The sequence below is a fragment of the Ascaphus truei genome, chromosome 4, assembly GCF_040206685.1.
Source record: "Ascaphus truei isolate aAscTru1 chromosome 4, aAscTru1.hap1, whole genome shotgun sequence".
Lineage (NCBI taxonomy): Eukaryota > Metazoa > Chordata > Amphibia > Anura > Ascaphidae > Ascaphus > Ascaphus truei.
This window is the reverse complement of record NC_134486.1, coordinates 290799590-290813518: the sequence shown is the minus strand read 5'-3', so window position 1 is coordinate 290813518 and position 13929 is coordinate 290799590. Positions and strand designations below refer to the sequence as shown.

General features: G+C 39.4%; 2 protein-coding genes across 7 annotated transcripts in view; one reads left to right on the top strand and one right to left on the bottom strand.

Annotated features, from left to right (window-relative positions):
* TUBE1 (tubulin epsilon 1) overlaps positions 1-1712 on the top strand; it is a 29373-nt gene extending 27661 nt beyond the window's left edge. For 3 of the 6 annotated variants that reach the window (XM_075597645.1, XM_075597644.1, XM_075597646.1), the window contains exon 11: positions 488-1710. In XM_075597645.1, the coding sequence (XP_075453760.1) occupies positions 488-646 (159 nt within the window). In that variant the 3' untranslated portion in view covers positions 647-1710. Of the gene's footprint in view, positions 1-487 lie in introns of all 6 variants that reach the window. The other 3 variants (XM_075597643.1, XM_075597642.1, XM_075597647.1) reach the window with 2 other exon arrangements.
* A 2103-nt stretch (positions 1713-3815) lies between these two features.
* Positions 3816-13929, bottom strand: part of CCN6 (cellular communication network factor 6) — a 32060-nt gene continuing 21946 nt past the window's right edge. The window contains exons 4-5 of the mRNA XM_075597641.1: positions 7455-7648; positions 3816-4937 (exon numbers count right to left, since the gene is read on the bottom strand). Coding sequence (XP_075453756.1) covers positions 4656-4937; positions 7455-7648 — 476 coding nt within the window. The 3' untranslated portion in view covers positions 3816-4655. The remainder of the gene's footprint in view (positions 4938-7454; positions 7649-13929) is intronic.

Sequence of the window (13929 nt, the reverse complement as noted above, 5' to 3'; positions counted from 1 at the left end):
TCTCAAGGGCAAGGAAATATTTGTGGGTTCTCTACAAATGATCTACTGTACTTGTTCTTTCAGCACCTAAAGAGTTACAGTAAAAAGGTAGTAACACAGGAGAGGGGGTCGGTGGTATGGTACCTTTTATTGGACCAACGAGTAGTTATTTTACGTTCTTTCGAACCTCTTGGGGGTCCTGCATCGGCTATCATAGCTACACGATCAAGGACCTGAGAAGTTCAAAAGGTTCGAATATATCAACTACTTGTTGGTCTACTAAACGGTATCATACCACCTACTCCTTCTCCCTCCTTTATTACTACATGGAAGAAAAGGACCATTACAGCCACCTACCTTCTTTGCTCGCTAGTAAAAAGGTAGTATAAGTGGTGTCAAGCTGCAGTACAATTTTAAGTAAAAGGTGCCATAAGACTTAGCACTGTTTAATAAATATGGCTCCAGTCTAGGGGATTGTCAGTCTGAACGAAATGTTTACCCATTGCAGGCTCACCTTCATCATTACCTACAAGTTGATGGGATGGAGCAGAGCTGTTTTTCAGAAGCTATTTCTTCTTTGTCATCACTTATTGAGGAATACAATCAGCTTGATGCGTCTAAAGGGTTACACATACCAGATCCTCCTAGACTAAATATAGCGGTCTAATGATGCCTGTTCTTTTTGGGGTCAATTAACAAAATCTTCGTATGGAGCTAAAAATTGGCTATCAATACAAATGTAAAATAATAGTCATGCATGTACTGTGACATTTTCATGATTACATATTGAAGAAAAAAATGGCAACTCGATATCATGTAATCACAAAGCAATGAACTTAAATCAATAATTCAGCGTCCAAAAATAATATGAAGAAGGAATTTGTAAACAAATCAGTGAATTAAAAAATATTAAATACAGTGAAATCCAAAAAGTTATCTGTATAATTCGTGTCTGCAGAAATAGTTGAAGTTATTATAGGGAATAGCCTACCAATGCTAAAATGTTTATCTGCACAGTAATAGGCCATTGTCTTACCATACATTTCCTTTCTAGTGTCATCTGTGTCATGTCAGAATGCCTTAAACTGATGCAATTTCGTTAGTGAGCTACAAAGAATCTCATTAATATATGTCAATCCAATATGAACAAATCTTAACACAAATTACTATATATGCTTTTTTATTCTTGAAGGAAGATCTGCACTATGCTTGTAATAATTGAAAATTATTTGACTATGCGTTATTTACTATTCTTTTCACCTTTTCAATAAATTAATTTCCCATGCTAGCATTGATCTGGGTTAGTGGAATATAATGTACTCGGCAAGGAAAGTAATTATTATTTATAAGCTGGTTACAAAACGAAAAACATTTTTTGCCTGAATTTAGGAAGCACCAGAGAAATAAAGGGAATGACAGTAAAGTATTTGTTGTATAACCTTGATAGTTTGTGTGTGTGTATAAATATGTATATATTTCATCTAAACATGTTTGCACTATGTAAATAAATTACACAGATGTATGTTTTTACTACCATGTATAAATTTTAGTACACTCCAGTTTTTATATGCAATAAATACAATATGCTTCTGTATAAACAACTGGCATTTTTTTTAAAAGTCGGCCATTGCTAAAATCAGATTTCCATTTGGTGTTGAATCTATCTATCGGGGTTTCTTTGAAACAAATAAAAATTATAATGTATTAACTTTCTGATATCTTCTGAATAAAGATATGCCGTGAATAAAAGATGGGCCTGAGAGTGTTATACGACATATGCTCCATACCAATCGAAGCAGTCACGAGGATGCCTTCAGACATTGTGTCATATGGAGATGAGATTGCCTTGTTCTCAATTGATTATTTCTATAATAGTGAAAGATGGTTATCAGAATATAAAGACACAATTTTTATATACATACAGTACTATACAGTCTCTCTACTGCAAAACTGTAAACATATTCTAGTTCCTTGTATCGCCCAATCATTCTTTTAAGATCACAAAGGGTGAAATAGACAAATCATAACACAATCCCACATGATGCTCTGCACAATTCAGACAGCCCTAAAGCTATGTTCTCGTAACAAAGTTTTATATTCTGGCTTAGATTGTACGGAACTAATTGCAGCCTACCAGTGTCCATGGAAGCCTTGTGTAATGAAGCCTTGAATGAATATTCTGCTGCTATTATCAGTATATAAACCAATAGAAGCAAACTTGAAGAATTCCAAAATGAGCATCTGATGAACATAACAGGCATAATTTTCTGTAATTGTGGACTTCTCTTTAATACTGCAAGAGGACGAATATGGTGTTATACAAAGATTTTTTTCCTGCTATCACCAATCCTGCTACCCCACAACAACGCTGAACCAATTTGTTGCAGTCTCAATTTTTCCATTGTATGCAACTTCAAGTCCCAACTCTATAATCTGGGTATCATCTTCTTAATGATGGCTCTTAATATGATGCTTAATAACATTGGCCAGAGATCTGACAAAGAGACAACATACTGTATTTTGCTGCATTTTAAGATATTGTGCCTAGTAGGTAATGGTAACCACCTTTGTATGACTTACTTCAGATTGATACTGTAGAGATAAATAACACGCTCCATGTTACAATCAAAAATAGTTTAATTTCTTTGTTTTCCGCCAACTTTGGAAAGCAGTTATCTATATGCATATCACTGTATATTTTGGAAAGTTGTCTGTTTGCTATGCATTTGGACACCTTAAGATATTGTAACCAAATTTTGCATGACGGTTTCTGAGATCAAGGAGCAGTTTTTTATTTGTTTGGATACAATTCACAAAGGACATGATCCCATCACACAACCCTCAAGCTACCACTTAAAGCAGCAGTTCAAGCAATATCCTACATGTGTTTTTTTTAATAAATCAGTTCTGTACTATGAGAAAATACTTGTAGCATTTAAAAAAATGTTTTAAAGACATTTTTAATGTTTTTAATGTAGGAAGCATTTCCAAAGTGACAGCCCCCTTCCCCTTCTGATAGGCTCTGACTGTTGAGCCCCGCCCTATCTAGCAGTGCACCAATTGTATCTAGTAACTGCCCAGTCAATCATACTCCAGGACTTTATTGCCCAGAATGCCGTGCAAGAACTGAATGAAATAACCCGGAGCTAGCGATCGATTACAGGAGAACGGATCGATCTGCAGTTTAGCTAATCACTTGTCAGTGTGCAGATTGTATTGATGCACATATTGAATGGAAAAAATATATATATTTCTTTTAAAAAAACATCAGCTTGAACTGCAACTTTAATCTTGGTCAGTCTGAAAATACAATTTGCAATTTTGGCAAAAATACAGGAGCAGCCAAAGTTCTTCAAGAGTGTGAGATCATTGTTTGGGACGAGTACAATATCCCACAAACACGCATTAGAGGCTCTCGTTCAAACATTTCAGGACCTCTGAGCCATTTAAACTATGGGTGTAGTTAAAAAAATTGTTTTAGCAGTGGATTTTGCATTAAGAAACAAAAAAAAATTATCCATTTATAAATTTCAGTATTTTTAAGTTTCTTTGAATTCCCAAGCAACTTCAGGTCCTTTCAGCTAGTCCTATATGAAACTTATTTTCAAATGTTACTGCTATCCTTGAGGGGAGTATATAGATGTGTATGTGTGTGTATATATATATATATATACATACATATATATATATATATATATATATATATATATATATATATATATATATATATATATATATATATATACACACACACACTGTATATAGTAACCTAATGTTATTCCTTAAAACAAATATCAATTCACTAATTGAACGGTGTCCTGTGTGTCTGGTATTAATTCAAGAAGCAATAGTGCATGAAAATGTGATCTTTATGGTAGTCAGGCTTCCACACTCATAAGAGGTATATTGTTATATTGCACATTCTCAGATAAGCTCCATACTATTTTTATTCTACAATAGATGCTTAGATCTATTCATGAAGATTGTTAAATGCCCATCTTATAGTGTCCATTGCAACAACATGGTCTCTATGTATGTGGTTACAGGTCTCTGGACTTCTATTAGTGACTATTCTAGTTCTAATTAGAGTAGACACTAATTTCTCTCATAACGATAAATGTCTGTGTAGACCTGGATATTCATTATTAAATCATAGAGCAGTTTAACTTACATGTAATTATTGTTTTCACGAAGACAAAGGTAGGTAAAACCCTGTATGTGATTCTTGGAATCTGAGCATTGTGTTATCATATAGGAAATAGGGTTCTCGACTCCTCATGCCCGATTAACTTAAATTTAGACTTCTGTAAGTAATTATATTTCAAGGTACCTGTATGTGATTCACAAACATATGTAGTCTTGACAATGCACTCCTGGATCCTCTTTGGACACAATGTCCGTGTCTATCACCGTCCTACTCCCCAACGCCTCCTGAAATAGCTTTTGAGCTATGTAAGGATATCGCACACGTGAAGTTTGAAAGCAGTTTTATTGCATTTATTTCTTCAAATGTAACTACAGAATATACACTTTTCAGGGGGGAGACCCCACCTTTCGTCACCCTGCTTTTCAAACTCGTGTGGTATCTTTATATAGCTGTTGGCCAATTTGTGATTGTTAACTACACTTTTGGAGCCAAACATACAGTATCTGCATTGCCAACACAGTCTGACAACTCACAAAATCTTAAGATGAGCGAAAATATCTCCAGGATCACTACAGATCTTCTGACAGACACAAGATGTGATCCACATCATTTTCCATGTAAAGGAGCTTTCATTTTGGCACTGGAATTGGACTGTAATCATTTTGGACTTGTTGGGGAGGCAGCACCTTTTATTTTTGCACACCCCGCAGTATGTGGGCTTGTATTTCCGTGTTGACGAACACTCCGATAAAACCAATTTCACAGGTTGCGGAGCCTGGAACGTGGGCTTGCAGGTCTTTCCCCCAGAAATCTGGAAAAAGAAAAACGGGTCAAGATAAAACGGTTTTTGATTAAAGTGCCCAATAATAATGCTGCTCATGAAGATCAAAGGGCATCATCTGATCTAAGCACAGAGAAGGCTCTTTTATTACTTCTGTATAAAACAACTTTTTTAACAGGTTGCTATTTCTCCAAAAAGGAAGTAAAAGAGGAGAATTATGGTGAAAGAAGGGGTAATGGTTTTCCCAGTGCCAGTGAGTGCTATTTCACAGGTAAGCTGATTCCTCATTGTTTGCTGCTTTTTAAACACTCCAAATTAATTTCTTGTCTTGTTAATCATTATTGGTTTCATACCTTGTCATCCCATATAATGTAATATATTGAAAAGCAGTAGGAGGTAAACACCTCTATTAATTAAAATGGTAAAGATGTCAACCACCTTCAATAAACGCATATTAAAACTGTAGAAGCCTAGATAGCAAGATAAAACTAAAAGGCAGCCTCTTCTAATCAACACCAATTTCAGATATTAGCGATCCTTCTCACATTTTCTGTGATAAATGTAGTGCTAACTTTACCAGGCAAGAAGTGTGATGTGTTTAACTACCATGGAGGATATATATATATATATATATATATATATATATACACACACACACACTTCTAGATGCATATTAATGTTCCAGGAAATACTAAGGGGATTATAGTTTTTATTTCCCTTGAGTGACACTGTATGGTCTTATACAAAAATGTATAGTTATATAAATATTAGTGTTATATATTACTAATTGAATTGCAAGAACCTTTGCATCCACTGGCTGAATAAACATCCCATGCATTTTTTTTTTAGCTGTCTCACCTTTACCGAAGTAATCAGATTCCAAAGATAAGTCTTACAATCTATAGTCCAGAAATAAATAACACATACTTCTATTTTCAAGCCCCCTTGCTCCTCTAACACTAGTCAATAGGATAAAGACTTAGACACCTGGAAAATATATACTTAAAATAAAGGGCAGAACATAGAACACAGACAGAGCACAGGGAGTGCTCCCTTGAGAAAGGTCCTGTGCCAAGGACCGAAACGTCGGGTTTATGTGCCAGTTTTTCTACTGAATACACGCTTTTTTGTACCTCCTGAGTGTGCTGTCTCCTTCTTGCCTTGTGATCTTGGGATCCTGGATTTACTCGGTAAGGAACCTATCTATCTATCTATCTATCTCTATATATATATATACACAGTAAAATACGTATCAAATACACAGTAAAGTATGTATATATATATATATATATATATATATATATATATATATATACGTACTTTACTGTGTATTTGTGTCATTGGATGTAGCACTGGGCTCTGTCTGTGATCTATGTTCTGCCCTTTATTTTAAGTATATATTGCCATGCCCAGTAGCACTCCGCTTTGACACTTGTATGCATATATATATATGTTGTGGCTACTTTGGGGGTTTAATAGGAGCTTACTGGTTTTCTTTGTTTTACACCTGGAAAAGAGTACACTGCCGTTTAGTAGTTGGTTTTCTTAATATAAAATACAATTGTCACTAAACCAAACTGTGATAGGGAAAGCGGGACACAGTATATTACCGGTTAAGCCAGCTAATTGCCCTTACCAGGCCAGATGGCGACCCAAGGTACAGGGTCAAAATGACTGCCAGCACTGTTAATAAGTTATTTCATTAGGTATTTGTGTCGTTTATTTATTATGTATCTGTGTGCTTGGGCCACTAACAATGGTTGAGTGGCTTGCACACAGTGAGTAGGGCATTAGCCTTTGTGTGGTCAGGTGCAATGTGTCTCTGGAAAATAGTGAGGTGGGGAACGGCGAGCCCTTCTGGTGGAGAGGTACATACTCTAAAAGTGGAGCATTGTTCTCTTCCCAGCAGCCAGGCTTCTGCCCCTATGGGAGGTGTAGAACTATAATTAGGAACAGAGGCCTGGATCCTAGCCTCTTCGACTCGATTCCTATTGGTTAGTTACAATTTCCTATGCTGTGAAGTCCCCACCTCATGCGATTGTCCTTTGGCACTGTCATTGCCCACTGGTTTTCCATGTTCTCAGATGGATGCAAGGAAAACTATAGAAGCTGAAGCTGATCAGGGCTCTACAGTTGTTAGTGGTTTGTCGCGGTGTCAAGAGACCAACTAGAAAGTGAACTGTCGACCAGAGGCGGGTATCCTGAGTTACTGGGATTCCTGAACGCACAAATCAAGGCGGCATCTAGGGTAAGCTCACTCCGTCAGTGCCTTACGCTGGTCGGGTTATTGCCTTGTTTGTGCCCTGTGTTGCTCTCTATTGGCTCTGGCCAGAATAAACTTTTGTTTATTTAACTCTGCCTGCTGTTCGTGATCCCAGTGAAAGTCTGGTCTACTGTGACACACATATCGTTTTTGTTTCCAATGGCATTGAAGTTACTGGCCCAACTCTTTTCATCATTACATGCATATATTTCATAATAAACTATCGTCATAAAAATGTACGGATGATTATAAAATCATGTTTACTTTAAAATACACTGAATTACCTTCAAAGTGTTGAGTAAGGTGGAATTACATGGCCGGAGGAAGCAGAGTCTCCTATCCTTCCTCATTTCACATTTGCTATTTTCATTTGTTATTTTAATAGATATCCCCATTCCACAGGTTCTTGAACAAGGGCTCCACTGAGTTGCCTGAACAAGGCATTTTCTTTTCCAAACAAGTGGTAAAACCTTGTAAACTGAAACACAGAGCAAAACATTTGGTTTCTTAAACTTGTCATAAACAAATCGTCTACTGTGTCCCATACCTTTTTTGTTTGTTGACATATAAGACGAACTCTACTGGATGTTTTTGTACATTGAACATACCATGGGTGGTTGATTTTGTGTTACATACGACAGACAGTACATGTTTTGTGATTACTCAAAAAAGAAATGTTTCATTTATACATGAGGAATGTATTGGAACATTTTATTTATTTGAATAATTAGCTCAATATTCTTGTGATGCTGCAGTAGAATCAATGTTCTTCACCAAATAACTTGCAAACATAAGCAGTCTCAGTCCACATTTGCAAAAATATATTTTGCTAGCATACTGTACATGCTAGATTGTAACAGTTTTATGCAGAATGAATCACTGTGTTGGTGCATTTTCACTAGCCCTGAGTAATAAAAAAAAAACATTGATCCACAAAGAGTTACTAGACACAATAAGTCTGTAACTGTTTCAGACGCCCATAATATATATTTTCTTTAACTGTGCACACAATGTCTTGTATATAATGTATACCCTGTTCATTTATGTAACTGTATTTGTAACCATGTATTATTTGTTTTACTCTGTGCCCAGGACATACTTGAAAACGAGAGGTAACTCTCAATGTATTACTTCCTGGTAAAATATTTTATAAATAAATAAATACAATTCATGTAATATCACACAAAGGCGAACTGGTATGCAATCTAATATTTGAAATATTATAGTTGAAGCAAATTAGAGCAGATCTATGAGTGTACCTGGAAGGTAGACATTGGTTTAAAGATGTCAGAGCAGGAAGCAGGTTAAAAGCCCAGCACACATCTGCAATACATAAAGGCATGTTAAACTATTGGTTATTTCGCTATGGCCAGCATTCATCAAGCCACGATGTGGGCGATAGAACGAGGTGCTATCAGTAATAGCCATTGATTTGGCAGAATGGCAGTTGCCACCGGACCCTGGTGGGATAACCTGCATCATGGTGTGATGGATCCTGGCATATATATGAAGTGGAATGCAAAATGCAAGGGGATGTAGAGGAAAGTAGTGGTTTTGAAGGAAACATAACATAAAAATACTTAAAAATGCAATAATGGCCCCAGAAGCTAAAGAGATTGTTTTGTTTGTCATGCTAACAGGAGGAAAGCAAAAGCTGGTATAGGATAATAAAGCATAAGAGATCAGATTGGCATACCATCCTAAAATATCACATCATTTGTATTTGTAAAACAACCAACTTTCATAATTAATTAAGCATGTTGACACACAGGAGTTCCATGCAAGACTGGGGCAAAAATCTGTACCAGGTTAATCAAACAAAAACAATTCCATTGCAACGTGATTTTTCTCTTTGATGCCACACTAGTTTAAAAAAAAATGAATATAAGTTTATAACTGATATTTTTAATATGACACTCTACAGTTTGAGTCAACAGCAAGGCCACAAGCTGTGATACACAAATCTATTTTTCAGCAAACTTACAAGCAGAATCTGTCACCTTTTTTGCTTAATTGTCTTACCATTTACTTGGAATATTTTGAGAACTTCAGGTTTGGGTCTGGGTTAGGTTGAGGTGATTTTCTTCTGCGTCCCTCCGTGGCAACCATAATTAGTGGGATGCCCTTCCTCTGGGCTGGGGGTAGGACTAAAAACATGACATTAAAAGGAGGGGTGTCTTTCCCTTCTGGTCAGTTATTTGTCTTGTACTGGGAGGTAGTGTTTAATGTTAGTTTTTACCTAGATTCCTTTTTGTTTTTTTATTATGTATGGGCCACTTTTATGTTGCCTAATCAGGGAGGGAAAATTAGTCCCCTGGAGCCATGCTCAGGAGCATTAGCCAGGGGACACTAGTACATTTTAAAATACCTGTTTTCAGGTACCTTACCTCAGGGGAGTGCAATCTCTTTTCCCTACTCCGCCCTGCCGGCTGTGCCCCTCTTCGCACGCCAATCCCTCCCTTTTCCTCGGCTCCGGCGTTCTGGGCGTCATGACGTCACATTGCCATGGCGACGTGTCTCCAGAAGCCGTCTGAGCCAAGGTAAGTGCAGTTTACAGAGGCCTTCTCTGCTTCCCCGGCATTTAATTTAAGTGCCTTCAGGAAACGCGCGGACAATCTCACGCCCTCCAGTATGCGCACTCCTGCCTTACCTGATAGTCTTGAGCCTATGCTCATCAGTAGTGTCCCAGAAAGGTACAGGCCTCTGTCAGGCCCTGTGGAATAGTCTTTCGCGCCTATTAGAGAATGCACAACATCACATGTTAACAGGGCCGAACTTCCAGTTTGACAGAAGCAGAGTCCTAAATACAGGAAGTGACGTCAAATGCCGTTTTTTCCGCGTATCTTCATTTTAAAAGGGGAAGAACAGATACATTCTCCCTCTTCCTTCCCCTTATTGTGACAAATTAATTTGGTGATTACAGGAAAAACTTTTTCCACCATGTTAGCAAGACAAGACGCACTCCCTGATTCTAAAGGGGATAACCCTTCTCAAGAGCCTCAACCATTAAAGTCTAGAAAGGCTACTGTCAAGTCTAGACACTGCATCCTTATCCAATAAGAGACCTCACAAGACAAAGGTAATTCTTGATTTATCTTGATTTATCTAAAGAAGATTTCTCATTTTCAGAGCAGAAGGCATTCTTATCCACAGAAGAAGGTGAAATCCTAGAAGACCCAGATTATTTTAACGTAGATAGTGGTGATAGATTGATAAGAGGTATTAAATATAAAAGTGCCCAATCAAGAATTGGGATCTTGGATCAAGCGTTTTTAAGGCCCAAAGATCAGTGGTCACTGTTTTCCTGTCCAACAATCCATTAAGTACATGAGTACATCAGAGTGGGTAATCCCAGAAAGAAGGTCAGGAACTACTATAAAATATTTTAAGATGTATCCCTTCACAGAAGAAGATGCCAGAAGTTGGGATTTTCCCCTGAAAATAGTTTTTGCCATAGCAAGATTGGGGAGACAGACTACCATCCCCAAAGAATATGGTTCGTTTTTAACAGATCCAATGGACAGGAAGATGGGACGTTCTTTATGTAAACAATATATTACGATTGAAGCTGTCATGAAGCCGGAAACAGCAATAGCCTGCATAGTCACAACAGTGAGAACCTGGACAGCAGACCTGGAAGAGACAACAATTACTGAAGAATTTGTCAAATCTGAAAGAGGCAGTTCATTTTTTGTGTGATTCATCCTGTGATATTACCAGCTCCTAGCAAGAGCCTCAGCACACTCCGAAGAGCATTATGGCTGAACCCATAGTCAGATCCGTCATAAAAAAATACGTTCATATTCTGTATCCATGTCATTCGGAGAAGCTCTTGATTCAATTATTTCTAGAATTTCAAGAGGAAAGAGTAATGTTCTCCCCCAAGAAAGGAGAAGTCAAGCCTCTTCAGGCAATTGAAATTCTCGATTAGCAGTACATGATGTGAAAGCCTACAGACCAAGCATGTCTTATGGTAACCCATGGTATGGTCAGACTCAATTTTCTATAGGACAGGCTAGTGGAGTGCACTCAATTTCCCAGTTTCCCATTAAGAAACAGAACTCCTGAAGTCCAACATGGGCTACCCCAATGGGCAGCAGACTGGAGTTTTTCAAGATCGTTGGGCCCAAATAGCAATATATATGTATGCATTGACAAATATCAGTGAGGCATATGTGTTGAAATTCGTGGAAATCCCAAAGAAGAATTTATTTGTGAAATCAAGAATAGTGAAAGATCCGGTAAAAGCCAACGCTCTATTCTGCACCATACAAGAGCCAAGAGAAAATGATGCAATAGAATCAGTTCCAACGCCACTAATGAAGATCAGGCAGTAATGAAGATCAGGCAAGACCAATATAAGAGGTGATTTCCTGAGCAGACACAAAATCAATGCAGGAGAATGGTCATTGAATCCACAGATTTATCACCACATTATGCTCACATGGTGTTGTCTAGTAATAGATTTCATGGTCACAGCAACAATCGGTTGCTTCCATCTCATTGTGCAGACTGGAAGCTAGGTTTGCGGATATGATGTCAGTAGACAGGGATTCGATACACTGGCTTACATTTTTTCTTTTTTTGTCTATGTTGCAAGAAGTGTTGAAAAAAGATTCAAAGGGACCAAGCAAATGTAATCTTGAAACGCTTGCATTGGCCTCACAGAATATGGGTTGCAGACCTCGTCAAATTATAAATAGACCATTGATGAAGACAACAACTGTCCCCGGATTTATTAACCCAGGGTCTGATCATCCTTCCATATACTTCAATAATTCACCCGACGGCATGGAAATTGAAAGCATATGTAACGGCTGGACCCCCCTTCTATGACCCACCCAATCTCACATTGGCCCGTGTGGTCTAACCGGTCCCCATTACGTGATAATGTATGGTGGTGCACCTGCAAGTAACAGGACTCCTGAGTCTCCCGCTTGATGGTATTAGGGGATGTCATCAGGACAGGTAGCTGAGGTAGTGGTTACGAGTCCAACTTACTTCACGTGGAGCGCCTCCACCTCATCAGGATCTATGCTTCCGCAGGGAGATGGTCCTGGTGAGGAACTCCTTCTCGGTGGTGACTGCCACTGTTGAGTAATCTCACACTCACACAGTGAGAATATCTTTAACAAGGCCATCTTTATTGTAGATTTGGATGTAGCAGACTGCCCCATGCAGCTGCCGGCTCTAGGCGCACATTTCTCCGTGCTGTCCCTTTGCCAGGTACGCCCTCCCGTATTGAAGGGGGATTCCCTCTTCTCCTAGGGAGATCACCTCTGTGCCAGGTCCCTGGACACAGAGGGGCTTAAACAGACTTGATTGGTCAACCTGTACCGCTAGTTACTACACTAGGGTCACAAAGTGTTCCTACAATCCCTTATGCAGGAGTCATACACTTCACTAAATAATCTTCAACACAACTTAACTGACAGTGTTGTGCCTTATATACTTCAGGAGGCAGGCACAGCTCTGATGTCACTATCCAGGGACTCAGAGCATACGGCCACTCCCCTCCATACATAGGGCACCTCACCAGGGTGTGAGGGAAAACCTCCATAACTACTGCTGGCAGGCCTGTACTTACCAGGGCTTACTGCCAACAAGGAAGAGGCCGGCAGTCCATTATTATGCATGGCTACATACTCCCCCTGGTGAATCCCCACCGTCCCGGCTGGGACCTAAATTTGGTGTACCTTGCGCCAGGAAACACTGCAAAAGAACACACAAATGAAACGTCAAACATCATCACATTCTCATAATAATGTAAGGACATTTCGCTCACTGACCAGCAGGGAGCGCTAAAGAAAAGGCAGACCACTCAGGCCTCGTTCATTACAGTACACTACTTTATTCATGTAGATACTGCGTCCGATCTTCCAAACCCTCATTAGTTGGGAAACCCTCTGTTCAGCCTGAATTCCCTTAATGGCACCTCCCTTATTGACAATATAATACTCTATGTCAGTCCGGAGCCATCTCTCCCGATTATCCTCTATCTCTCTCATAAGAGGTTCGGGAAGATAAGGGTACTCAAGCCCATGAGACCTCTTATATTTTGCAACAATAGCTCGCTCTGCACGGCAGGCCCGGGTCAATTTAGCTTGTCCCGCCCTCTCCGGCAATACCCATGATAAGGGCTCGTCTGATTCCACGGGACCCTCTAATCCTTCAGAACCTTGGGGCGTAATTAATCCTTTCTTAATTTTGTCCCACCTCACTCGCAACTCCTTGAGGTACGCATCATCATTGAACTCCCCTGGAGCCCACCAATGGTCAACTATCCCATCCCTTTCTAAAATGAAACGGGTGCGATCTATCCACGCTACATACCCCTTGTATAGGGGCACCCACCATCTAGTCTCCCGTACTTCTTCCTGTCTGGATTCTAGTGGCTCTTCCTCTTCAGGCCCACCCGAAGATACCCCCGAAGTACCCTCAGAAGGTGTAACAATCCCCCGGTACTGTGATTTGTTCCCAACTGTAACACTTAACACACTAGGGCAATCACTAGATACCGACACGTGTCGGGAAATCCTCCCTCCTCCCACCGATCCCTCATCCGAAGTTCCCCAGTCCAGGCTTTCAGTCCGATCCTCGGAAGGACCCCGGGAATCCCCTGACTTCCCTAGACTAGAAGTGGACCCGAATGAAAAAGTGACGGGGACAGGGGCTTTAACTAGGGCCTTGGGGCTAACTTTGGGAGTGGACGGGGTTTGGGGACGGGACCGGACCGTGGGTATAGGCAGGGTTACGACC